The following is a 26430-nucleotide window of genomic DNA, read 5'->3' as shown; positions in this document are numbered from 1 at the left end:
GTCGACGATACAACTTGAGAAGACATGCTGGCCTTCTTTTTTCTGTTGTGTACACGACAAGACTTACTTCTGTTTGGCATAATATGTGCACATTCCATTGTCAAATCACATTTTCACTGCCTGTGAGGGGGCAGGAGACATCTGTACAGACCGCACACCTGCAATGATTGATAGACAGCGGATGCAAAGCGCCAAAGCTCTGAAGAACGCAACAGGCGCACAATGAGACTAAACTGTACACGGATACACTAGTGTGCGTATGCGTATGCGTGGCTATTCCTCTCTGAACAACACTCGGTGTAATCGCAGTCGACTTTTTTTGATATTCACAAACGCATCGAAGAAAACACACACACACACACACACACACCAAGAGAGTGCGCGCCTTCAATAAGAGAGAAATCCGTGTCCGCCGCGGTCAATCAACGGGCTCCTGAACAATGGCAATAAGGAAGTCGTCGCTGCAGCGAATGATGATCTCGTGGAGAAGGGTGTTAACACGAATGAGTTCGGTTGTGCTCTCTTGGATCGGTAGTGGCGAGGCCGGCGGGACAGCTGTCCTTTTAGCTCCTTGCTTGCTAGAAGGCTCTGCCGCAACATCGTGAGGTCTAACTGGCCCAAACAACTTTGATGCCTGTCGCACGAGATCCGCGGCCATGACAGCGTAGGTCTGCGCCAAAGACCTGTCGAGGTTCGGGAAGCTGTCGCGTATGGCTTCCCCTTCGGGTGTGCACACAACAACACCTAATACACCCTTGGTGTACGTGATGTGATCAATTATACCTTCAATCTGCTCAGCAGACATGATGTTGTCGGCAAGGACGTGCTGCGCAAGATATACAAAGAGAGACGATAAAGTGGAGACCGTTGCAAAAAAAACGGCTGCTGAAGGTACCTGCCCCGATCGGTGTAGCGGTGCACAAGCACTTTAGAGAATCGGGGGAGTGGAAGGGGGTGAGAGGAGGGAGGGGGAGACGGTGGAGTCTTCTATTGAGCATGCGATGGCAAAATTCCATGGATCGACTAGGTGCAGGCGCACAGAGCACCGCGGATGCCTCCCTCCATTATCCCCTCTTTTTTGAACCTGCGGTAGCTCAGTGCGGAAGATGGAGAGCGAGGGTGCCAAAACACTGAAAAAAGGCGCACACGCACGCACACACACACACAGAGACAAACGAGGAAGAAACGAAGGCAGAAAGCCGCTGCACCACTGAGCCCTGCGCTGACCAGCGTGGTGAAAACATTGAGCAAGAAACTGCCGCCAACCTACACGTGACCAATCGGCGTGTGAGGTCACAGGAGCCGCTGCCACTCGAATGGGTCGAGAAAATGAGAATCAGAGTGTAGGGAGTGAACAGGTAGATTGCCAAGCATAACCAACCCACCCACCCCCCCCCTGTCGCGGCCCTCATTCCGCTCATGTGTATGATGTACTTGGATATGCCTTGGAGATTTTAGTAGCAGAAAAAAAGCTGGAGGAGCTGTCGAACGTGTCATGCACCATAACTGGGGTGGATTAGCAGCGGGGAACAAAACAGGTCAAAAACGGGAAGGTGGGAACGAAAAAAAAAGTTTGATAGCACCAAAAAATGGGGACCCCCACGACTACCACGTCGACAGCGGCATCACCCACACTGGATGTGTGTGGGAGCAAGAAGAGATGCGAGAAACCCAACAAAAAAAAGCAGAAAAGACTGAAAGCGACAGGGAGGGAGGGAGGGAGGGAGGGGGGGCGAAAGAATAAATATATAAATATATATATATAGATATATATTGACGTATGTATAGGGTGCAGCCGCGCGGCAGCTGGGAAGCGCCCCCTCTTTGAATTTTTTTCTTCTTTGCGATGTCACCTCTCCCTTGCATCGCCGCCGCCTTCCCCCTCCCCCCACCACCGCCTCCACGCACACACAGACACGCTCATCACCACACCTCCGTATGCGCTCAAGGACCTCCGGCAAGCAGCACAAGTGGTAAGTCGGCCTCATCGACACCACCGGAGGAGTCCAGTGTGTGCTACTTGGACCGGCGCTTGGTCAGTGACCTTCGCTGGCCCTGAGCCAAAAAAATGCGGGCAAGCGGCGGCGATTCATCCGAAGGCGATGCACTGCTGCTGCTGCTGCTGCTGCTCCTGTCCCTCGCGCACACACCCCGCCTACGCACAACACCCCGGAAACCGAGAGATGCAACGCGTTGTCCTCTCACAGGCAGCACATGCGCAGCACATGGCCGTCTCTTAGGGTGCCCGGGGCACGACTCCGTGGTGTCTCCAAGCTTGTAATCGTCGTGGTCTTCGTCGCGGCCACCGCACTTGTGAGTGGCGTCGGACTCGCTTTTAATGGCCGCAACAGTGCGTTGGAGAGCTTGGGCGTAGTAGTGCAGCGGGTGCTCTACAAGAAGAGCCGAGCATCCACGCAACGGACCTCGCAACAGTGACGACTGTCGACACTTAGGCTTGTGTGGCACGACATCACCCGACAGGTCTGTACTTGACTTGGTCGTATGGAAATGAGAGGCAGCAGTGGCGGCGGTGCCGGCGCTCGGTTTTTTAGTGGAGACGCGTGCGGGACCCAACGTTGGTGCAATCGACCTTCGGAGACGATGCAACCAATCGAGAAAGAAAAGAAAAAAATACTGCATCCAACTCTTGAGAGACGCAGTAAGGTGTGCCCGGACAGAACTTGTCAAGATCGACGAGTCGGGAGAAGCCAATGCATACGCGACCAAAGTGTCATGACAGCATCCGAGGTTTGATGTGACAAGACGCAGCAGCACGGCGCACACGCACTCAATCTGGGAGACAGCAGAGATATCAGCCGACCTGCCCTTTGCGCAGGCCTCCGGTTGCACATCCTGCACGAGAGGCCACAGCGCCATCGACAGCACTCCAAGTGCCGCCGTAGCAGCGGATGCCGCCGCGCGCGAACGCTCACTGACTTTTGACTCTGCTGGTATGGAGGCCTCCTGAGATGCCACAGCGGGCGTGGCTGCGATCACTGTGTTGCGCGCAGCAGCTGTGCTCTTCCGCAGCATTTGCTGAGCCGCCCCAGCGGCGCCCCTCCCCGACAGAGCCACTTGTTCACGGGCATCCTTGAAGAGCTCTCGTTGAAGGTGCGCGGAAACGCAGCGAGGCAGCCATCGAAGAAGATCTTCGTTCCTCATCTGTGACACCATGGCGCTGTCGTCATCGACCAGAATCATGGAACAACGACAGGCGGCATCCACCATGGAGCAGCTCTGGAATGCGTTCATAGAACGAGTGAAAGCGGCTGTGGACAGCATGACGATAGACGCTCACTGCACATGGGCCAGTAGTTGTGGGCTATTGCAATCCTGTTGTGAACTGCAGTGGTAGTCTAGAACTGCGTGCATAGACAAGGTGCAGCGGATGGATCTCAGCGCCACACAAAGGGTTCGTGACCCCTCCCCCGAAGTCCCAAGGGGGAGAGAGTGGGGGAGACAAAGAGAAAAAGAGTGATTGGCCGTGCAACAGTTCGTCTTCGGTTTTTTTTCACCTGGAATGGGGGCCACCGCAGGCGCGGGCCATCGGCTGTGCCGCAAAGACCCGCAAGGTGGCATACCCCCACCCCACCCCCGTGAAGGCTACACGATTTCGCAAGCAGCCGATTATCTTCTACAATGAAGGAAGGCGAGAGGAGTGTAGACGTGAACACCTCTAATCGATGTGTACTCCATATCGCCTCATCTCGCGAAAGGTCCTGGCAGAGATCACGCCACTGTGGTTCTGCACCCCAGCATCCACATGGAGATGCTAAACGCTGAACGCCTTTCTTCGGGGCGACGGGGAGATGCCACAGAATGGATGCGATACGAACCGAGGGTTTTTGTTTTCTTAATTTGAAGTGGGGAAGGGAGGGAGCAGAAAAGTAGGCACGCGCACAAACACGCAGATGCCACCAATAGAAAAAAAATTCCGCACATACGTTGCGGCCGCTTTGACGGGAGTGGAGAGGGGGTGGGGGCCTCTCAGCACACTGTGTTATACGAGCGTCCGTTTCTCACAGGAAAAAGATCCTGCCCATTCGCCCTTTACTCAGTCACACACACACACACACACACACACAACACGCGTCATACAAATATCGCCACACCTGCACCTCACTGCAACAGTTCATGCGGGCAACGCAGCACATGAGCAGGTACGCGAATTCAATGTACCGCATTCCATCAATCCTGCACCTCTCCATCCTTTTTCCTCCCGCAGTATAAAACAAAAACGTCGGATAGGGGCATGCTACAGAAATATGTGGTTGCAACAGTCTAGACAGAGACATGCCCCCGTCAAACTTCGATGTGCTGGTCATGGAAGAGCGACTGTGCAGGCACCTCGCTTGTATAACCAAGCTTCCCGCATCTTCACGTTCGCGGAGATCAACAACAAGTAAACACAGTATTGATCGTCTCCACCCGCTCCCGCTCGCGATATCCCACATCCCTCCCCCCCCCTCCCCTCACGCCATGTCAGGACCAACTCATGGATGCCGCCCGCGTCTGTGGCAAAGAAGAAAAGCGGCGTGCTGAATTTGGAGAAGAGGGGGGGGGGGAAGGGGAGTGACGGCAAGTCTCGGGAAATGGGGACACCGCCGCGTTTGAAAAGCAATATCGAGTGCAGACGCACGCTGCGAAATGCCCGAGGCTGCACCTTCAAAAGGCAGCCCCCTTGCATCCGATCATTGGAATACAAACGATGTAAGCACACCACCTGCGCCCGCTTCTTTCTCAGCGGGCATCAGAGACCAAGCGGGTCCCAGCTTCAATGATGCAACGCTGCCCCCATTGAGACACCATGGACAGGTGATGAGCATGTCCGACAGTACCGGGCTCGTAAACCCCCACTTTTGATCAAGTCAGCCGGGAGGGGGGAGGGGGGGGGGGGAACAAGTACAGCTCTCGAGTTTTTCAACTCCCTCCACCGCACACTTGCTACAGAATTGTGAGCGCAACTTTCCGTACAAAAAAATACATACGCTTGTGCCTATGAGGCTACGCCAGGCGTGCGCGTGGCGACATCGCCATCAACCATGGGATGTGTCAAGGACGGAGAGCGGTTGCCCTGCTCCGAACCACAATACCATACATTCTCCTCCATTGCTACCTCAGGGATGCTTTCCACCAAGCGTTGCGTGATCGACACAAACTCCGGTGCCCACAATCCCGAACAGAATGTCGTCCCCCCACCCCACCCCACCCCCCCCCACCCCCCGAAAACCAAATATGTAAATATGTAGATATTGTGAATAATTTTGCGGGCTCACCCTCGCCGACGCCCAAATCATAAATTAAGAATAAACAAGTAAATATATCAAGGCCGCCCACACTTTTTGCTTGGCAGGGTGCGCAGGCGGTTCCCGAGTTGTTGTTGTTGCGCTGAGCAGCTCAGAGGCGCGGGAAATGTCGGTATGTCTGTCTGTCTGTGTGCGTGTGTGCGTGCGCGCGCAGCCCATTCTTTGTTTCTCTGACCACCCATGTGAAAAATCACGCAGATGTTGGTGAGTGTGGGCGCGGTATAGGTGGAGACTTGGTGGGGGAGGGGGAAGGGGGGGATGACAAAGAGGGAGCCCCTCAAAGAGCAGGTGAGACACGGGAGGGTGTGAAAAAGTGAAGGTGGAGGGGAGAGAATAAGCGTAACTTCCACTCAAATGACATGATCGACCCACACAGGAGACAGCAGTTGAAGCAAAAGAGACGCCGCTCGGTGCGTGTGTGCACGCGACAGGACTCAGAGTCCGACAGAAAAAAAAAGATGCAGCAAGACAAAATGACAGTGCAGTTGCGAAATGGCAGATTCCAAGCAATAATGCGGCAACAAACAACAGTGGCAGCAGAAGCCGTTTGTGCAAATTACAAATGTGAACATTTTTTTTGCGGGTGTTACCGTTTCGTTTGTATTATCCCGCATCGGCTTTGCTGCCCCCACCCCACCCCACCCCCGTCCGCGCCCCATCGCACCGACCCCCTCCACCTCTCGACGGAGGCGTTGCGGGTATGGCAAGCGCTCATCAAAGTGAGAACGACAAGCGCCGCTTTACGATCGCCTTCACGTCCCCCCTCTCCTCCCCCACCTTCTCTCTGGCCATCACATCGAGTCTGCGCCGCTAAGCCGACGCTCCGCATTGACGTCCACCTCCGCATGCCGCCTCTCCACACGAAAATCAATCCCGAGAGAATCACAGAACTGATGCATACGGCGCGTTGCACTGCGTGCCATTAGTGTAACCGAGACACCAGAGCAGCCAAGGCGACCGACTCGACCGCACCAATGCGCGTACTCGAGAGCAGTGGTCGGTTGTGCAAGAATAACGACGTGGGTGAGGTGCGGTAGGTCAAGTCCACGCACGTTACTACAGTTACACGTGATAAAGCACCGCCGCGGCGTTGGCAAAGAGGAGGGGTCTACAAGGGCGTTGGGCGCACATAGAGACGGTCGTGACACCAGTGGAGGCTGCGCCGCCGCCTGGGACTCAGTAGATGAACCTTGCACGGGAGCGACCTCGGCTGTCTCTCGCTCAAGCCGTCGAAAGGGACGGGGAAACGTCGGCGCCCATAAGCCATCACCCACACCCCCGTCAGAAGCCTCGGGCTTCCGCATGGTGCGCTGAATGAATTTTCGTGTCTCAACACGCCGCCGGAGCCGCTGTTCGACCTCCAGCGTGTAGTCCAGTCGCTCTAAGAGGTAGTCAGCGCACCGCGGGTCCCCTTGCGAGCCAAGAACCTGCAGCGCATCCGCCTGGCCTGGGAGGAGGACTTGGTCGATGAAGTCCTCTACCTTGGCAGAGTCTGGAAGAATAAGAAGTAGATAATCCCGGTGCTCCGCAGCGACAACGCTGGCGATGTGCGACGAGCTGAGCTCCCCTGTCTCGCTTTTGCCGCACGACAGTGGGTGCAAACTGGGACACGTCTCGGCAAGCAGCTTTGCGAGACACTGTCGCTGCTCCTGGGCAGTGTCAGCGGTGTAAAAGAGATGTCGAATGCCTTGCGGCACGGCAGCACGAGATACTGTGTCCGAGACGGCGGCCAGCCGAGTGGCCGACTTCCTGGCGTCCTCGAAGACCCGTGCTGTGCGGTCAGCCAGAAGATTTTTCTTCATATAACGCCGAATGTGATTAACAGTCGAGCCGGCCAAGGTGGCACTCGTCATGACCACCTGCACAGGAGCCTGATACTTGGTGTAGCGAAACAACTCTTTGAGAAGCAGATTTCCTGCGGCGCTGGGCTGCGTCGATGGCATCACCTCATCCACTTCATCCACCACGATGAGGTCGACCGTGGAGAGAACAGGCATGAGGGAAAAAGAATAACCTTTCCTGTTCTTGCGCTGCTCTCGCCGCTGAATCGCAGAGCGACGGCGATTGTAGAAGCCCCAAAGTACGTCGGGCGTGGTGACCAAGACGTACGGTCGGTTGTCAATTGTGCCCACAATGCGGGTCGGTTGGTTTTCATCCCGCACGAGCTCCTTCGTAAGTCGTCGGTACACGTGCTCCTCTGTGAGGGTACTCGTCGCGGCAAAGACAAGGCGATCGTCGTTTGGGTACCACCACATATCCCGCAACCACTTCTCCACCTGCCAGCACAAATAATCGTTGCTGACGAGTATGACAGTGGAGAGGAGCTTCATGGGCCCATCGCGCATGAGCCTGGCAATGACGCCAAGACACAGCGCAAACGTCTTTCCCGTGCCAGTAGGGGCGCAGACAGCGACGTCCTGCGTAGCGTACATGTGCTGGAGAATGCGTGCCTGCGCAACGGTTAAGCCCTGAAACAACATTGGCATCGACGACGGCGACGACATAGATGCCTCCGTGGCGGATAGACTACGGTTAGTGTCGAGGAAGTCGCGCTCCAAATACCGAACCAAGTGAGTAGGGAGTCCCATACGCTCGGGGTCCACGACGGCCACCGGTGCCTGTGCTATATCCTCGGAGTTGTGGGTGGAGACAGCTGTGCTATCCAGAAGCACATCGCTGAGACACGGCACATCCCGCAGCGGCACTGGTCGCTTCGCGGTAAAGAGCATCGGACGACTGTCCGCGGTGCGGAGGTCCGTAAATTCCTCCGGTACGTCCCGGAAGCGGAGCGGCAGCCGCTTCTCTGGACGCCATCGCAGCACGGGGCACTTGCGAAGCATCGACGGTTGCTGTACTCACGCAGCAGTTTTCTGTCGACGATTTTTTTTTTGCGCTTTCTCTGAAATTAAGAGGCGCGCTGTGACTACCTCTGTGGTGTTGTGCCTCTTTGGTGGGGCCCGGGTGGAGGGAGACACCTCTCCGCAGAGAAGCCGAAATCCCCAAACACACGCAATAAGCACGAGGGGGAAGAGAGGGGTGAGGGGTGAGGGGAGGGGTGAAGTAGGCCCATATACACACGCTCACCCTTTTGCACCCCGAGATGCGTGGGTGTGTGAATCAAAAAATGCACGAGGAAAAAAATTACAGCGAACAACAACAATTGTCTGTGATATGGGGGGCCCGGTGTGATGAGATGTCCTCTGTGATTAAAGATGGAGGGGGGTGTGAGAGAGAAAACAAGCAGCGTACAACGTGTATGCCGATCGTGACTGTGGATGTACGTGCGTTTGTGGACACGCTGGTGCGCACGCGCTCTACATCTCTTACCGAAGTATGTGCCTCTCAGCGCACTGTGAATCGCTTTGTTTGGTGAGAGAGAAGGGCGAAAACACAAAACAGACACACACACACACACGCACACAATGAGAGAGAGACGATAGAGAAAGGGAGGAAGGAAGGGGAGTTGCTGGTGGTACTTGAGCCTTACTGATGAGGTTGTTGTCTTTTTTTTGTACTTGAGGCGAATGCTGGCTTCTGTCGAGAAGAGCGCCACCACCAGAAATATTTGTTTTCAGTGAGACGGAGAAGTCACACATAGCCACGGACAGCAGCAACGCTCTCATTATCTTCAGCCTCCATGCACAACACTCTCACTGACCCACGCACGCTCTCCGCACTGGTGAGGATTATGGGTGTGCCAACCAGTGCACGAGGTCACAGCACTGGCATGTAGTGAAAAGGGGGGAAGAGGATGCGGAGGTGAAACATCCCAGCCCAGCGGCAAAGACCTAAGCTGCAGATCATTTCACAGTCCAAGAGCGGCGGGAGACGGCGGCGGCGGCGGCGGGGAAGGTGGGGGGGATGTTTGTTTTTCTCGGTGTTCACTTCCTCATGTTTATTCCCAGAGAGTATATTTTCTGGAGAGGTGTCTTTTAGGTGTACTACTACTATCACTGCCTCGGTCCCATGAGACGGACTCGGCGAAGCAAAGGGGCCACGAGAGCGCGGAACACGGTGACTTTTCAGCGAGTGGGGACAACTGAGCAAACGTGCAACGGTCGCAGTAATTCACGCACTGAGCGCATCCATTGTGCCTTCGGCGCGCGTACATACGGACCTCCTTTCCCTTTATTCTCTCTTTGAAACTTGCTCCCAAGCCCTACTCCTCCGCCTCCTCGCTGGCCTCCGGGGCCTCGGTCGCCTCAGGCACCTCAGGGGCCTCAGGGGCCTCATCTTCGCTCACGTCCTCCGCTGGCTCCTCTGCACCCTCGGGGGAGTCATTGACGGGCATGTCATTGCCCGGCTGCCACTGTGGGCAACGGTACCGCATCACCTCCAGCGTGGCGCAGCCGTGGTACACGGCACCACTGCAGGTAATATTCAGTGCAGACATATGTGAATGGACAAGTAAACGCGACTGGAGCCTACAAAAAAAAAGGGGGGCGACGAGGGGCGTTGCCAGGGAGTAAAAAAGACAAAAATGCACGACAGTTAAAGAGACGCGAGACTGTTACGGCAGCAGGTGCCCGGATGTGAACTGAGACAATAATGCAACGCATGTATATGTGTATGTGGGGAGGGAGAAAGGAGGAGAGAGTAGCAGAGGGGTCACAAACCGTGTCTTTTTCTGAGAGCTGGTGTTAGAGCATGCTCCGTTGTCCGGCATGTTGGGGCGATCGAGAGAGTTGATGCCTCGTTGACTTGTGTGTAATACTTTTTTTTTCTTTTGGTCTTCTTTCGGAATGACATGATCCTCACGTCGAAGCGATTCCATAGACGCTCTAATGACCCTCGTATGTAAAGGGCGCTCGCAAAAAAAAAAGGTTTAGACGCACACGCACACACACCTACCTGCCAGCACCAACCCCTGTAAGAAGAACAGTCACCCCAGACCACCGCCTCTGCGCGGAGATGGGCACCTGGAACTCCCCCCCCCTCAATAAGAGAGAGAAACCTTCCGTTTGGTGCATCCGTTCCGCCCTACAACGTGTGTGTGTGTGTGTGTGTGTGTGTGTGTGTGTGTGTGTGTGTGTGTGTGTGTGTCGGATGGATGGTGTTTGCCCTGCTGCTTTCTACTTGAGCCCCCCTCCACACACACACACACACACACACACCGCGGCGCAGGAAGGGGGGTATGTGGAATAACAGCAAACGAAAAAAAAAACCGTGAAAGTAAATGAGCGCGACAAACCCGGTGTCGCTGCTGAGCTGTTCGGGTCCGACCACGCACCTAGACACACGGCTCAGCGAGGAGAGAGGGTGAGGGGGGGGGGGGAAGAAAAGGAGCCCCCCTGTGAAAGAGCGAAACACCTGAACAGCTCGCAAAAGAGGGGGGCGGTGAGGAGACAGACAGAGATTACAGCAGCGTACTCCCCCAAACCCCTCTCCTAGTGGTCGAGGTCTAGAGACGCGTTTTCGTGAGGGGGATGTGCCCTGGCCATGCACAGATCTACACAAGCACAGAGGCCAGATCCACATGAGGAGCCCAACTAGCATAAATTGGTGATGCGTTTGGCGCCACTATTGATAGAGGTAATCAAAATACCTCCACGGGATCAGCGGAGCCTGTCCTGAAACTTCGGCAGCGGAGGTGTAAAAGTCAAAGCTCTCGTTTAGGGCACCTTGCGCCTCGGCCACGACGCCGGCACCCAAGTACGCTTCTGGAATCGACGCGTCTACCCGCATGGCGTTCAAAAAGTGCTGCCCAGCCTCCTGCAACCGGTTGTGGCGAGTGTCACACGGAAAGTCGCGCTGCGACGCCTCGAGGAGGCGCGTCACCCCAAGCAGCATGTGGCCCTCACCATGGTTCGGGCACGCCTCCAGAGCCGCCAGCAGTGTTGACGCGACGGCGTTGAACAACCTCGACGGCAATAAATGATGCGGCCGGGGATCGGTGAAGAGCGAAGAGGAGCCACTAATGCTATCGGCGACGCCGGTGCTGAGTGGCAGGCCGTCGAACGTGCGCCCAAGGCAATCAGAGGCGCAGGTGTCAAAATCAAAGGTGCCTAGTAAATTAGCATCACGCACCAGTGGGAAAAGCGGATCGCCAGCGTGGCGAGCGTGCTGTGCCACAATGTCATGCCTTAGGCGAATCAACGAAAGACGCGCCTGACTGCACTGCAAGTCAGCAAAAGTGCGTCGGTACAGCACCTTGCTCTGGGCAACAGCATCTGTGCCCGCCTCCGTGGCGACCTCGGCCACTGTCGTACATCCGAGCCGCGTCGCGACGTGACTGAGCAACGCCCAGTGCCCCACCACGCGCCGCTTCAGCTCTCTGGTGGAGTGCCTCGGGCCCCTCTCCACATCCTCGTCAGGAGCGCAGTGCGTGCACAACGCCCTCAGCGACTTTTTTCTGAGATGGGAGCCCTCGACGCTGGCGGCGGCGTCGGACAGCTTTGCAATACGTGCCATGGCAACCGCCAACTCCTCTGCCACGGGGTCCTTGCCGCGCTCATCAGCCGATTCGGGAAGGCGGCACTTTCGGTGTATCGACGCATGTACAATCACCGCCACCACATCCTCGGGGTATGCGCTGAGGAGGTGCATGACAGCTGTGTTGGCATCATGGAAGCTGCCAACAGCAGTGTGCAGGAGAGTCAAGAGGAGCAGCCCCATGTAGCTCTTCGGGTGGTGCTGCAACACCGCAGTCAGATGCTTGTGGGCCTCATCTGATGCGCCAATGCCGACCAGCATCCATGCCATGCGAAGAACGTACCCAGCATCCTCCTTGGATAGTGTTTCGCCGTCAAGAAGAGGTTTGCCCGCTGCGGCAATGATGGAGAGCGCCGTCTGGAAGACAGCGCTGCGACAGTCGGGGTCTCGGCTTGTCACACCCAACTGCACACAGGTCATCGCCAGAGTGCACGCGGTCATAGGACAGCGGTAGGCTTCGACTGCACCGCGAGCCAAGCGAATGGCTGTCTCGGTCGCGGTAAGCCGGTGCACATCTGCCGCAGCGACCGCGGCAGCTGTGAGCAAGTAAGCAGCTTGGACACGCTCTGTCGATGTGCTGTTTTTCTGGGCCGCAGCAGCAGCACTGGTGCCGACGTCAACGCCAGTCACGTAGCCCTCCGATTCAATACAGCCAGCCCCGCCTCCCTCCATGGGACTGAACTCGGCGGACGCAGCCTCTGCAGCCGTCAAGGCCATTGACCTGGCGCTGGCGCGTTTCTTGGCGTCCTCTTCCAAGATCATTGAGGCGACCTCCTCGCACATCATCAGCACGCGCTCCCCAGCCTCACTGTTCCAAGTTGTGGAGATGAGAAGTCGGGAGGCAAAGTGCAGCCAGTCCAGAGTACTTTTCGGTGTCTCCGAGTCGAGAACACCGACCAACGACTTGTCCCTGTGCTTTACCGATGTGGGGACTTCATCTGTACGCAGCGGTTCCAAGAAGGAGCGCTTTGGTTGTGTCTTCTTCGGCTTCTCTTCCGACATGATATAGAGACTCGTGTGTGTCTGTGTGGTTTGTGCCAGTGAGTGTCCGAGAAGAGAAAAGAGCTGATCACTCACGCACTCACTCACGATTGATCGAGAGGCGATTTGTTCGTGTGCTCGACGCCTCCCTGCATGCGCTCATGTGCAAAAAAAAAAGAAGGCACAGTAGTAATGGCGGTGGTGATGTCTTTTTTCACAATGGAAGGGGAGAAATATTCTGTTTTTTTTTTAGAGTCGGCGGCAGCGGCGGGGAGGAGGCGAGGACCCCGCCCCTTCAAGATGCAGGGGTCAACGTAATTGGGGAGATACACACAACAAAAAGTGGGGCGTGTACGCAGAGGCGAGCCGGTGTGTTGAGGTAGCGGATCTCTCAGGAGGCGGGGGAGGGCGGGGCTATAGGAGCCGGCAAAGGGCGTGATCAGTGACAAAAAAAGGAAGAAATGTTTTTAAAAAGGGAAAGATGGATATGAGAGGGCCGTACGAGGCGGAGGCGAGTTAGGGGAGGGGGACACGGCAGGAGGAGGGAAGCACTGCATCAGCTCCTTGCGAACCTCCTTGAAAGCGCACACGCCATCCCTGCTAGTTGACAAGGCTGTCTGTGATCCAGGCAGACTACACGCACAGAAAGGGAGGGGGAGAGAGAGACCGAAAAACGAATAGGATCAACGCTCTGGAAAGAGTTGACACCCAGTGTGCAGTGAAGCCGCCCATTTTTATCCACCGTTATTACTCCGCCATTCCTCGATTGGGGACCGAGATCATCGCAAGCAGCAACACAGCAACAACAGGACATCTCTTATCGCCTATCACCCTCTCGAACTCGCAGAAATACACGTCGCATTTTGCCCAATTCACAGGTAAGGGAGCGGCCGATACATGTGCAGTGCATGCCTCCCCCCCCCCACTTCTTGACTCGCTCAATGGGAGTTCTTTTATCGATAAGGTGCGCGGTGGGTCCCCTCCCCCGTTTGCTGGGTGTGCGGCTCTCTCCCCTCTTCGCGTGAATACAGCAATAGGCAGAGAAGGGGGAAACGCGTCAAGACGCGGAAAGTTCGCTATCACATTGCACAAAACACACACACACACAAACGCCTGCACGCACCAGCGAAACCCAAGCATCTCCTCCCGTGAATCATGCGCAGGATTTTGATGGCTCTGCACCTCTTAGACCCAAACACGCTCATTCAGGGTAACGTCTGGAGGCACCTGCTCCGGCGGGCACGGCCTGCGCACCTCCCGGCCATCCTCGAGTGCCACCACCTCCAGACGCTCGTTCACCACACCACTGGTGAGGCAAAAGCCGCGGTAAAGAGTATTGTGGACCGCCCGAGAAAGGGTCAGAGCCTCCTTCACAGAAGCCATGCGCACCAGCACACAGCCAGTGAAAGCGCCAGACAAGTCATCCACGGAGAGCCGCAGCTCTGCAACGGTCCCATACTCCTGCAACAAAACCTTCAGCTGGTCCTCCGTCGTCCAGTACGGGAAACCATCGAGCACCACGTCCGGTACAAAGCCCTCCTGGTCATCCTCTGCACTGTCACTGTCGCTTGTGGAGGAGGAGGAATAGGAACTGCCGCTGCGGCGCCTGTCGCTGCTGCCCGCGTCCTTTCGAGCAACTTCTCTGGACAATGACAGCGTGGAAGACTTGGCGGAGCCCCCAGACAACTCGTCAGCAGTGATGCCGAGGACAGAGCGGCGCTTCATTTTACGCTCTTGTCTCCGTTGCCGCGCACGCGCGCGCTTGCGCTGCTTCTCGGCCGCGGCCGCCCCTGTTGCCCTCTCCCCAGCACCAATCGATGCTTCCGTGGCGATGACGCGAGAATCGACGCGAAGTCGCCATACACACGCATGCCGCCGCATCCAGTTGTTGACGTCTGCCAAGCAGTGGGTGTTACTGCCACCGCCTGCCTCTGTGTCGTGGAGGGCGATGCAGACCAGTTCCTTGCAGTATGCATGACGCACTGCGTGCAGCGCATTCTGGTGAGAATCGACAGTGATGATGAAATCCTGCACGTACAGCGTATCACCAACCTCGGCGGACGGGAAGAGCTGGTGCAGGGCGGCCGTCACGGCATCACCGAGGTACTGCTCGTATTGCTGTAGTGGTATGCGTTGCAGCGTTGTAACATCCACCTGGCCGTAACGTCCAAAGTAAGTGTTCAATGACTCCTCATTAAGCTGCTCTGGGTGCACCATACGCACGTAGAGGTGCGTTGTTGCGCCGAAGTGCGGAGTCGCAGAGTCCGCGTGTGGCGTTGCGGAGGTCGGGCGGAGGTAAAAAAGTGGCTTGTACATCATCTCTTGCACCACCCCACCCGCAGAAGCTGTCGGTCGATTTGCCGGCGTTGTGGTAGAAGAAGCGCTACCAGATGGCGCTCCAGATGAAGCGTCTTCTAAAGCCCGCGGCATCGACAACGCTGGCGGTTCGATGGCGGCAGCAGCACCCGAGGCCGAAAGCTGCGGTGTCAATGAATTTGGTGTAGCTCCGAGGCTATGCGAAAGGGTAGGCGCAGTACCCCGCAGCTGGGGACTCAGCTCCAACTGGCTTAATGGAGCCGCTGTAATGCAGTGGGACACGAAGTTCACTCGATCAGTTTGGTGATCCGGAAAGTCCAGAAAAGAGAGAACAAGACGTATGCTGTCGACCTGGTAGCGTCGTGCAAGAAGCAGCCCCCCCGTTGAACCGGCGCTGGCGTTGAAGCGCCGGTAAAGCGACAATAAACTCACGCGCACGAGGGACCGAACAGTGGGAAGTAGCGACTCGTAAAAGAGAGGATAGCACATGACTTGCGAAACGAAAACCTTGTACAGCTCGGGCAGCATGTGCAGCTGCCGAGCCAGTTGGTAACTCTCAAGATCGCAGGCCGCCAAGTCCATTTTTGCTGCTGTAGAGGTCCACATCACTTTCCAGCTCGATAAGTGTGTGTACGTGTGTGGTTGTGGGTGTGAGAGTATACGTGGGAGCAAGTGGAAGGAGGGTGAGAGAGACACAGGGGCGCGCGCGCGCGCATGCACTCAGGAGCGGAGTAAAAAAAAAACAGCAATAGAAGGCACTGACTTGAAAGGGAAGTGCGGAGGCCCGCGTGTCCGATGTCTTTTGGGCAAGTGACACCACCCCACGCCAGGGGTGTTCCCTCGGACGCTCTGTGAAAACGATACGGAGAAGGATCCAGGGAAGGCGAGAGAAGAGCGAGGGAGACCCAAGGGAAGCATCACCAAAAGTCTCCACACTATCTACTACCATAACCCAGCCCGCCGTCTCTTTTCGGCCTTTTTTGGGGGGGAGGGAGGGCTTCCTGACTCCCCGCCGCCGTTCAACTCCCTCCTGCTTCTCTCAGCACAGTATGATAGACGCCCAACCATGAGGCCCATATCGCGTGTGTGTGGGTGGAGGGGGGCGGGGGGAGAGAGAGTTACCGAGCACACCATGCACATGCGGGGCAACTTTTTTTTTCTTTGCCATTTTACTTCCGCTTCCTTTCTGTGAAGGAAGAGAGGAGGGCTTTACGCCAGATTTACGCGGCTTACAAAAGAGACTTGGGCACCTCATGAGATGACCAGAATAGACACACCACTCGCCGCGAACAGCGTTGTCGTCTCCCGCAATGTGCGTGCGTCATTGAAGACGGACAGTGCCCCCTGACTCTTCGATACGAGCGCGCACACGCGCACCCCTCCCGGCTACAACGCAAAAAAAAAAGCAACCTATAGACCAGAGCGCCAGCAGCACTAACCGTACAGAGCTTTGCGCATTGCTCCAGAAGCCGCTATCCACTTCTGAACTGCTGCCGTCAGCGCCTGAGCAAGCAACGGACAGCGGCCGGTGTGGTGAACACCAACAATCCCATCCGTTTCGCTCACTGCCACTGTGATCAAGCCATCTGATATGTACTCCTCGATGGCGGTGGTGTCCGAGACAAGACGCACTTGAGCGCCTGCCAAGAACCCGAAGGTGCATGCAACCGGCATGCAAGAGAGCTGCACTTGGCGTCCCTCGATAACGTCTCCGTTAGGCAATCTCGTTCGCGGCAAATGTAATTTGTGAAGTGCGGCTAGAACTGCGTGGAGACTACCGGCACGCAGACCGCCGTCAAAGCTCAAAAGCAGAACGCTCACGTTGAGCACCCAGCAGGCTTCGCCTTCGTAGATGCTCAGCTGCCTCAAATCAAAGCAACCGTCTAGCACAGTGCCGATGTAGCCCTCCAGCTGCCGTAGAGGAAGATCGGCGCTACCGTTTGTAATCATGTACTGAAAGGAACGATAGTTGGTGCTGCGTGCACCACCACCCAAATACTCGACGAAGGGTGCCTCAACGTGTATATTGAGTCGACCAGCGGCAGGCCTATCAGGGCGGGGGGGGCCCAGGAGTCCCTGGACGGTACACTGAATACATGTCCCGTATGAGTCCGTGTACATGACGGCGGCAAGACTGTTGCTATTGGATGGGGTATTAGGGCTCGCTATAACGCTGCCACCTGGGCTTTGGAAACTTCTAGGTGTTGTCCCAGTAACGGCTGCGCCCCCACAGCGCTCCTCCCGTACTATGGTGGGCACGCGGCAGGTATCGAAACCGCGCTTGTCGATCCGCTCACCCCTTGCGAGTAAGCGAGACACATGCGCGCTGTAGGCCGTCAGCTCTACCGAGCCGGTGTTGGGTGCCAGAGACATGCCTGCTGCGCTGCTACTGAGAAACTGCAAAGATACACACAAGATCAGAGGAAAGAGGGGGTCTGCGTGATGCACACTGTGAAGAAGCAGGCAGGAGAAGTTATCAAGAAAGCGCATAGATGAGTGAAGGTGTAGAGTCGGCGCAGCAAACAAGCTCAAAGGCAGCCAGCGCAATGGTGATTTTGGTGCATGGACGCGTGGGCTGCGCTGTGGCGCACGAACACCTTGGCGCAGGGCGGTGAGAAGAAGGCCCGTCCGCCCCCCTTCCCCCCCCCCTCAAACCGCCGCATGCAAATGACTTGGTCTTGCCCATCTTACACAGAAACAAACACAACCATACATGCACGCACCAAAAAAACAGAAATGTATATATATGTATATATATTTAGATACATGCACACACTCCAGATGACATGGGGGGCGGGAAAGGTAAAACAAAAAAAAAAGAATGGCCTTCGAAGTTCGACTTGCTTATGTATGCATCACTCGATGAGCACGCAACGGGTGTCGCTGAACACCATCATTGCAAATGTTGCTCATCGATGATACCGAGAAGTGAAAGGGGGCTGGAAGGGAAGGAAAAAAGAGGGCGGTGATCATATATTTGTAGTGTGAACACTCCAACACTTTGATACCTATATGCTGATCTCATCTTCTTCCCACCGCGGTGGTGCGAGAAAAATGATAGTGCACAACGCGTAAAAGCTATAATACAGCAAGGGCACACAGAGAAGAGTCATATATACAAATATATACATATACATATATATATATGTGTGTGTGTGGGCACACAATACAACAGTGTCACCATGCACATGCCTTCCATCACATTTCGCAGAAGCCAGTAGACACAAACGGGCGCAGCTGTTGAAGAGCGGAAAAAAACGAGACTTTAAGAGAAAACAAACAACATTAAAAATATTGACGCGGACTCTTCTACATATGAGATAAACACATACACACACAAGGGTGAGGAAGAAAGGAGGGGGGGGAACAACAAGCCGAAACAGTGGGGATAAAACAAGAAAAAAATGGCACACACGAACGAGGCGCGGCCAAAGATGCACACCAACGTATAACCAGACGTGAGGGGGGGGGGAAGAGGAGGGATGGAAAAAAAAAAGAAACCAATAGAGTGACGTACGAGAGAAACGGCTGGACTGGCTGCTCGGAGTCAAATCCGAAGAGATGATGAAACAGAAAAGGGCGACAATAACCACAACCGCCCATACGACCGCTTCCTTCCCCCAGTCCCCCAGAATATATATATATATATATATACAAATATATAGTCTCTTCTCCCCTCTTCACCTTTCATTGAGATTTCTCGCTCCTAACCTCCAACTTGATGCACCTCTCCCCCACCTGTACGCAGACGCCATCTACAATTTGACCCCGCACTCAGTGCAGAACTTCTGGCATGTTGTAGAAAACTTCCCACCGCATTCAGCACAAAATTGTGCCTTGACTACCGAAGCGCTCTTCTCCACGACCCACGCTGCGGGTGTCGACTTCATGGGCATTGGTGCTGCAACAGTGGTGCTAGGATGCGTCGGTGGCGCTGCGCTCCTCCGCTCAGCCGATGGCTTGCCCTGATCAATGGAGCAGCTCTCGTGCTTTTGAATGCGGCTCGAAGCAAACGTGCGCTCGTGGTAGGTGCATGCCACCAGCTGTGACTCGGTTCGTTGCTGCCGAAGCTTCAGCTTTGATGACACACTCTTGAAGTGGGACACATTGTTCAGTTGGATCCGCTTCACACTGTTGCGCTCCCGTTCAGCGCCGCCACCGAAACCGTTTTGCGTGGCAGCGTTTAAGTGGTCAACGCCTGTTTGAGGCGTGTCAGTACCAAGGTCGCCCTCAGTCTGCTGCACCCCCATCATCTTGAGCGTTTCGACACTGCGTGTGGTGACATGCGTCACGTGCAGGCCCAGTTCACTTACAGACCGGTGATCGCACCCCCTGCTTTGGGAGGGGCGTGGGCGGCCGACTCCACCGCTCCTGTTGTCGTTCGCATGCTCTTCTGGGGCTGACGGCGAAGAGGATAGCAGATGCACCGGACTCGACTCTCTCGAAGGGAGTCGGTTTGCCGCTGAGGGTATGAGCGAATTCGGGTCATGGTGCACCGCTGCAACAAAGGGGCGATGCTGCTCGTTGTCCGCAGGGACCAGGGATCCATGATTGTCCTCTTCATCCGCATCAAGCATCACCTCGATGATGTCGCTCTGCACCACCTCGGCCGCGGCACTTACACGGTTTAGCGAGCCAGAAGCGACAACGTTCGTGGCCGAGATGATCCTTGGGCGGCCCCGGCTCTGCCGCGCGGTGCCCTCCAAGTCCTCCTTTTCACGAGTGGTGTTGACTATTGCCTGGCTGAAAGGACTGCGAGACGGCTTTGCACCAGGCACTCCACCGCCACCACGAGTGTTTGTGGACCCCGTGTACCGCGTTGCCGCAAGAGCTGAGCAGGCCGACATGGATGGGGTGACACCGGGGGAAGTCGCAGGGATGGCGGCCGTCCGCATGGGTTTCAGTGGCTTGCCCTGCTTGCAACTCCTCAGGTGAATCTGGAGGCGGTCTGGCAGGAACGTGCGGCCGCAATTAGGGCAGGGAGAAAGCGATGCCTCGTTGAACGCATCCAACTGCAGTTGGTTGTACATTTCTATATCGCTCGAAGGTGGTTTTCTCCCTACACCACCGAAACCCTTGCAACTGGTGTAGAGGCTGCCGCCCCCTGCTGCGAGTCCGCTGGTAGCCTTCACGTTGGCCGCGCACGTCATCATTCTTTTTTCGTGTTCTTTTGGATCCAGTGGCTTCGGACCGCGGGTCGCCGGGTCGCCGCGCTCCCAGGCGATCAGAAGCTTCATATAACACTGCGGTCGGTGAAAGTCGATGCTCGCAGTGCCGAACTGCCGCCCGCAAAGGTAGCATAAAACAAAATTGGGGGCCTGGCCACTGCTCCGGCGTCGTGTGCTCAATTTTGACTTGCCAACCGATGCGCCGGTGGCCGTTGGGACTTGAGGGCGGCGGCGAGATCCGCGCTCTTTATCGAGTATCTCTTGCAAGCCTCGGGTCACAATCAGGCCGCCATCATCCTCCTTGCCACTAGTGGTACTCGCTCGATGTGCAGCAGAGCCTGTGGCGCTGCTCAGTGATGTACTCTTGCGTGACACAGAGACACTTTTGCTGCTGAGCCTGCTCTCCACACTAAGCCGCGGCGCCGCGCTCATTATAGGAGTGCGCGCAAGGATATAATGGGGGGGGGGGGTAAGATAGGAGAAAAGAACGAACGAGAGGGACCTCTTCCGCTGATGAATGCGAGGAGGGAGGGCCTTTAAAAGATAAATGTACACCCCGTCTGCTCTCTCTCTCTCTCTCTGTAAATAAATCCTCCACCTCCTCCTTCTTCCTCCCTCCCTCCTGAGTAGATCGTGTTCACTCCTGGCTCGCGAGGTGAGTGCTAATCAAAGAGGAGTGTCGTCTGAATGCGACAGCCCGGGAAACGGAACTACTTTTCTGCGTCTGCCAGAGGTGAAAAAAATAAAATTCGGTGTGGAAGAGATGTTTTTTCAGCTTGCAGTGGCGAAGAGCAACGCTCAGTATACTCGACAGCTAGACAATAGCGTGTTGTCAAGCACAGTGCATACAAAGTGTATTCTCTGCAAACTGGTGCATGCCCCCCCCCACACACACATGTACACAGACACACACACGTCATGCACATGAAAGAGTAGAAATGACGAAAAACAAGGACAAAAAGAAAAGGAGCGTGTTGTCGGCCAGCTGCGCATATATGTTGACTTCGGGAGATGCCAAATAGTGAAGCATCTTGGAGCGGAAGACCCCCTTTGAAGACATCCGCTGCCGTGACAGTCGTCGCTGCGCAGCAGCGTAGATCGATAGATAATTGAACACACCGTCATTTTTCTTGCACCATTACACAGTCAGACGCCTTCACTCAGAAAGGTGTACAGGCGTATGCGCACTGTCTGATGTCGTGCTACTGAAAAAGGGAGGTGGAGTAGGGGGGGGAGGGGGGAAGGGACGGTGGTGCGCCCACTCGTTCTCCCCCCCCCCACACTCTACGACACGTCTCCGCAAAGTGCTGAAAAGGGAGGGGGGGTGTATATCATGCGCGTGACCTTTGTCGCTTCCTCATCTCTTCTGTTTCCCACTTTTTTGTGCAGTCCTCGAGGTGAGGCGCCAATCGGCGCGCACACGTAAGGCCGCGCACCAACGTCAACACCAACATCAACAACGAAGACATTTTGAAAAAGAGCATATATACTATTTATAATATAATATAATGTAGGCATATATACATATATATGCGAAATAGAAATGTATATTAAGAGGGAGCTCGGGAGAGAACCAAAACTCGTGCGAGCATAGGCGCACAGCGCCCACACCCCCAAACACACCAGAAGGCACAGTACAGCACACAGACGTCTTCGCCATGAGGGGGGGAGGAGGAGGAGGAGGAGGAGGAGGAGGAGGAGGAGGGGGGCACCGACCTCTCCTCCAACTTCTCTGCATCCGTGTCCATGGGTCATTACCGCCTGGACTCATTGCGACGTAGAGGTTATGAAATTCGCTGGCGTTGAGGAACAACATATTTTACTCTCGTGCCTGTGGTGGCGGCAATCCCCTCAAAAAAATCACAAAACGGCAACGCCTCTGCGAAGTGCCGCGCGACGGATGCAATGAGCCCACCGGCACAGACGGCGCTTCGAGGGTATCGCTCCCTCCCCAGCACACACACGCACAATCACCCCCTACATAGCGAGTCCACTACATATCATTCTTGAACTTCGGATAGCGCCTCCCTATGAAAAACACATCTACTGTCGTAATTTTTTTTCCACCTCCCCTCCCGCGTAGTGCAACGATCCGCTGCCTCAGGCCGCAGCCTTCCGATCGAGGTAAAAAAGGGGGTCATTATGTGCGTGTGTTCGCACGCGTGGGTCAGCAGGTAGGATGAGTAGGACACCCCTGATAAAGAGAGAAGACATCTCCGTTTTTCTCTGCGCCTCCTATTCGCTGAACTTTGTGAATATTTGGAGCCGTGGATGCACGTCAAAAAAATGATCGATCAGGGTTGGTGATCGGGGGGGGGGGGGGAGGCCCTTAGTCTGTACGCGTCACCCTCCGCTGCTCGTCTACATGTGATCAGCACCTCCACCTTCCCCTACTTTTTCTTCTTCTGGAGGTGCTTCGGTACGTATGGGGCAGCGCCGCCCATCTGGATTACATCCATCTCCGCGTCGCAAAACACGCGCGGGCGAAGGTGTTTTGGTAGTTCGTCGAAAGACTCGAAAATAGTCTGCACATGTGTGATCGTCGCCGCACCTGCTGTGGGTGCCTTGGGTGCGGCGGCGATCCCGCCACCCTTGACGAGTGCGTATGTAAATCGAATCGACGGTGTGTGGAGGACGCGGCGCGACAAAGAATACATCTTCAATATTTATCAGCTAATAAGTGGGGGATGAGACAGACGCACGCATACGCGACTTCCAAAGAACGGAAAGCTTAACGAATAAAAAAAGAGTATGCGCAAAAGTAATTTATGTGTTGTTGGTGTGTGTGTGTGTGTGTGATTTTTTTTCTCAAGAAGGGGGAGGGGGGGAAGGGGAGGGGGGGGCGGACTGTGAATGTCTTTTCTGTTGGAAAGAGGACCGGTGAGAATACCGATTATCGCCTCCTTACCAACGGTTTGTCACACACGTGAATGGGGCATGTAAAGACGCGCACCTTGACAGGAAGGAAGAAGGGAAGACTGGAAACCTCGATTGGGACAACACCAAACTAAGGAGAATTAGATGGGCTCACTCTCTGATTGCCACTGGCCTTGATCTCCACACACACACACACACACGCACACAGGGGCAAAGGCGAGGCGAGGCGAGGCGAGGCGAGGAGACGCCAGCGACGCCTCGTCTCGCCTCACAGACGCAACGACACACACGCGTAAGCCACATAAGACGAGGCGAGCGGATCGACATCCACGATACCCGTGTTTACAGAAACGCGTAGACCTATGCGTTGCGCGTGGAGAATAGCCGCACTAGCTTGCGTGGCGAGTGCCGAGGCATTCATGCTGAGCGTGCACTCGTAAAAGCACAGACGCACAGGCTGTGCCCGCGCTGAGCGCAACACTTCCTCTACGAATGTCGTCGGAAGACCCTTCGCCGTGCCGTCACCCCCTCGCACGGACACAAGCACGCGCCGTGGCGTCGGCGATGAGACGGACGACGACGATGTGGGCGAGAACAGACCAGCGCTCGAAAATAAATGACCAGTCCCCTCCGACTCCCTACTGGAAGCAGCCAAACGCCTCGCCTCTCTAGCAAGCGCCACCACCGCGCCGTCAAGTACCGTTTGCCCGGCCCCCGCGCCAACATGTGCCCCGGTGGATACTAACGCACGCTCAGAAAGAGCGGGGGCGTGGACCTCGATGCTCTCTGGTCGGGGGAGCGCGCCGCTTCCGGCAACCACAGATGTTTCCCCGATGGGAAACGTCATGTCCTCCAGAATCAGGCTGAACAACACTGAGCAACAGGCATCCAAAGCGCCTGGGTGGCGCCAGAAGGTCGGCACCCACGGAAGGCGTCGAGAGCAGCCGCCAGCTGATGTTTGCACCCCATTGCCGGCCGCGGAACGCGTAGACAATGCAGGAGATGACGTCGCAGAATTTGCAGAGATGCCCCCCGACAAAGATCGACGACGGCGCGCTTCACTCCACCATCGGGAAGAAACGGCAGATATGGCGGCGTGATAGGGAGACACGCTCACCGAAATCTCTCGGCTCCACGCATGGCACCAACACCGCACCGCCTGCGAAGCACTCCCACGCTGCACTTCATGGACTTCTGCCTCATCCCTGGCGGAGTCAGTCCTGCCTCTCCAAGTCTCGCACTGCAACTCCTCCAGTGAAGCATTACGGCAGACAGCTGGGTAGAGTCGATGCAGTGCGGTTTCTCCAGCAGTGGTTCTCTGTGCCTCGTTGCATGCGTCCTGGATCCAGACAAGCACCTCGACCTCATGAACGAGCGGTGCCGCTGCGGTGATCACTTCAACCAGCTGCTGCTCCTCGGTGGAAAGGAGGTCCACGGGGTGGGAGGGTCCGCACAAAGGGCTATGCATGCCAAGGACATCCGTGTTTCGCTCTACCGCAAGAATCACCTGCAATGCGGTCATTGTTGCCAGGTGCGGTCCTGACGTGAACGGTTGAGATATGAAGACGCCAAGAAGAGACGCCTGTGTGGAGATGGGGAGATGTGCAGCCCATCGCTCGAAAGCAGAGACAAGTCGCTTTTGTTCCAGGGATTCCAGTAGGCATTCCTGCGTGAAGTTGAGCCCCGTGTGATAAAGCCCCTTGGAGCCCCCTGAGGCAGCGACAGATGGCGTCGACTCGCCGTGACATACTTGGGAGGTGACAGACAGGGGACTCGACAAGCCCTCCCGCTCGATGCGGACCGCCGCCCTGTCAGCAGGGGGCGTGCCATGAGAGGGCATTGAGGAGTTCGCAAGATCGCTACGCGACGACGGCGGTGATTCAGTCGACTCCACCGGCAAGAAGAAGAGCTGAAGGCCCAGAAGTCTGTTGGGTGTCACCGCCACCGAGAAGGGCTCCGAAAACGAGCAGCAGCGCATAACATCGTCATGAGTGCGGCGTATGCCCGCAGCACCATCCGCGGAGGTCAAAGACCCCACCGCTTTGCGCACAGCGCTGTGAAGAGAGGCGCGCCAATTGGCGTGCTTTGTCGTAGCGCTCTCGCCACCAACCCCCACCGCCATCCACGGGCATCGCTGACACGCATTTGTAGCAGCCATCCCGCAAGGTAGGGCTGGTAGACCCATGTCAGCAGCGTGGCGTGCAACCCGCTTACCGCCCTTCATTAGCACACTGTACTCCGTACTGGCGGGGAGCTGCCTACACTTACGAATCCATTCGAGAACAGAGGCGCGCGTACGGAGGACTGTGCCAGGAGCAACTCCGGGAAGCACCACGCGACAACGCTGATGTGCGGGTGGTGAAGAGGAAAACGATTGCCGTCTGCGGTGCCCCACAAGCAGACACGAGCACCCCGACGGCTCCATCCTCTCCGCAATCACGTACGCGCTCTGCTTGAGCGACGAGGACGCCGCCGGAGCAGAACCTGCGACATCGCTGCCTACCGTGGAGGAAGCGCCCCTCCTGCGTTGCGGTAGAAATCGGTGAGCTGAAGCGGACTGCGTGCCTTTACGCAGGAGGTTACACTTCACCCACTCGAGTCCCATACAAGGCGCCTCACTGCTGACGGACAAGCTGGAGTACTACGATGTGAGTGAGTGTATGCCGGTGGTGGTGGTGGTGGTGGGAGGGGAGGGGAAGGGAGGGGGAAGAGTAAGGAAGGTGAAGTGCTGATATATTTGAGTCTTGGTACCCGCACAACAAGAGCGTCGCTGGAATGATGAATGAAGCATCACGCAGGAGAGAGTACGCCGCTTCACCCACGCAACTCTCGCACACCACCCCCTTTGGCACTCCTCTCCGCAGAGCGGCGATCACAGGAGGTCGTCGATTGTATGATCGGGATCATTTAATTTGGGGGCATCCGTGTAATAAAGACTAACCTTCTATGCATAATGCGGTGTGCGCGTAAAAGTCTATCTCTGCACGTGTGTATGCTCGTGTCTGGGAGAGGGGGCAAGGAGAGAGAGAGACTCATGCCCACAGGGCACCACTCTCATTTTGGGCGAGGTCGCGCACACGGTCTGCCCAATTCCATCTCCTCCTCCCCCCCCTCTCCCAACAGACACAGCGCATACATACATGCACGCACCCACGTAAGTATCATGAATGACGCTGGTGCATCGGCGTCCCATACAATCATCTATAACAGCAAACAAAAAAAGAAGATTGGGGGAAGGTCGCCCCGTCATACGCCTATGCCTTCTCTACGCAAGCGCTTACCGCACACACGCACAAGGACTCTCTTCCTCAGGTCACCGCCATCTTCACTCAGTAAAGCGCGCGGTGCAC

The 26430-nt window shown here is 56.0% G+C and overlaps 10 protein-coding genes across 10 annotated transcripts; all 10 read right to left on the bottom strand.

Moving 5' to 3' along the window:
• Positions 1 to 418: 418 nt before the first annotated feature.
• On the bottom strand, positions 419 to 805 carry JKF63_02722 (uncharacterized protein; the record flags this gene model as incomplete). The annotated part of the gene is made up of 1 exon (XM_067898746.1): positions 419 to 805. One exon carries the CDS (start codon positions 803 to 805, stop codon positions 419 to 421), a length of 387 nt encoding a protein of 128 aa, XP_067754903.1.
• A 1211-nt stretch (positions 806 to 2016) lies between these two features.
• JKF63_02721 (uncharacterized protein) lies at positions 2017 to 3282 on the bottom strand (the record flags this gene model as incomplete). Its single annotated transcript, XM_067898745.1, has 1 exon — positions 2017 to 3282. One exon carries the CDS (start codon positions 3280 to 3282, stop codon positions 2017 to 2019), a length of 1266 nt encoding a protein of 421 aa, XP_067754902.1.
• Positions 3283 to 6097: 2815 nt separating this feature from the next.
• Positions 6098 to 8146, bottom strand: JKF63_02720 (uncharacterized protein; the record flags this gene model as incomplete). The annotated part of the gene is made up of 1 exon (XM_067898744.1): positions 6098 to 8146. The coding sequence occupies one exon, from the start codon at positions 8144 to 8146 to the stop codon at positions 6098 to 6100; it is 2049 nt and encodes a 682-aa protein (XP_067754901.1).
• Positions 8147 to 9465: 1319 nt separating this feature from the next.
• JKF63_02719 (uncharacterized protein) lies at positions 9466 to 9699 on the bottom strand (the record flags this gene model as incomplete). Its single annotated transcript, XM_067898743.1, has 1 exon — positions 9466 to 9699. One exon carries the CDS (start codon positions 9697 to 9699, stop codon positions 9466 to 9468), a length of 234 nt encoding a protein of 77 aa, XP_067754900.1.
• A 1127-nt stretch (positions 9700 to 10826) lies between these two features.
• Positions 10827 to 12740, bottom strand: JKF63_02718 (uncharacterized protein; the record flags this gene model as incomplete). The annotated part of the gene is made up of 1 exon (XM_067898742.1): positions 10827 to 12740. The coding sequence occupies one exon, from the start codon at positions 12738 to 12740 to the stop codon at positions 10827 to 10829; it is 1914 nt and encodes a 637-aa protein (XP_067754899.1).
• A 1164-nt stretch (positions 12741 to 13904) lies between these two features.
• On the bottom strand, positions 13905 to 15617 carry JKF63_02717 (uncharacterized protein; the record flags this gene model as incomplete). The annotated part of the gene is made up of 1 exon (XM_067898741.1): positions 13905 to 15617. The coding sequence occupies one exon, from the start codon at positions 15615 to 15617 to the stop codon at positions 13905 to 13907; it is 1713 nt and encodes a 570-aa protein (XP_067754898.1).
• An 852-nt stretch (positions 15618 to 16469) lies between these two features.
• JKF63_02716 (uncharacterized protein) lies at positions 16470 to 17408 on the bottom strand (the record flags this gene model as incomplete). Its single annotated transcript, XM_067898740.1, has 1 exon — positions 16470 to 17408. The coding sequence occupies one exon, from the start codon at positions 17406 to 17408 to the stop codon at positions 16470 to 16472; it is 939 nt and encodes a 312-aa protein (XP_067754897.1).
• A 1382-nt stretch (positions 17409 to 18790) lies between these two features.
• On the bottom strand, positions 18791 to 20635 carry JKF63_02715 (uncharacterized protein; the record flags this gene model as incomplete). Its single annotated transcript, XM_067898739.1, has 1 exon — positions 18791 to 20635. The coding sequence occupies one exon, from the start codon at positions 20633 to 20635 to the stop codon at positions 18791 to 18793; it is 1845 nt and encodes a 614-aa protein (XP_067754896.1).
• Positions 20636 to 22593: 1958 nt separating this feature from the next.
• On the bottom strand, positions 22594 to 22860 carry JKF63_02714 (uncharacterized protein; the record flags this gene model as incomplete). Its single annotated transcript, XM_067898738.1, has 1 exon — positions 22594 to 22860. One exon carries the CDS (start codon positions 22858 to 22860, stop codon positions 22594 to 22596), a length of 267 nt encoding a protein of 88 aa, XP_067754895.1.
• Positions 22861 to 23348: 488 nt separating this feature from the next.
• JKF63_02713 (uncharacterized protein) lies at positions 23349 to 25685 on the bottom strand (the record flags this gene model as incomplete). Its single annotated transcript, XM_067898737.1, has 1 exon — positions 23349 to 25685. The coding sequence occupies one exon, from the start codon at positions 25683 to 25685 to the stop codon at positions 23349 to 23351; it is 2337 nt and encodes a 778-aa protein (XP_067754894.1).
• Between the last annotated feature and the right edge of the window lie 745 nt (positions 25686 to 26430).

This window comes from Porcisia hertigi, chromosome 32 (genome assembly GCF_017918235.1).
Source record: "Porcisia hertigi strain C119 chromosome 32, whole genome shotgun sequence".
NCBI classification, from domain to species: domain Eukaryota; phylum Euglenozoa; class Kinetoplastea; order Trypanosomatida; family Trypanosomatidae; genus Porcisia; species Porcisia hertigi.
The sequence above is the reverse complement of the archived record's forward strand: the minus strand, read 5'-3'. Positions and strand labels throughout refer to the sequence as shown.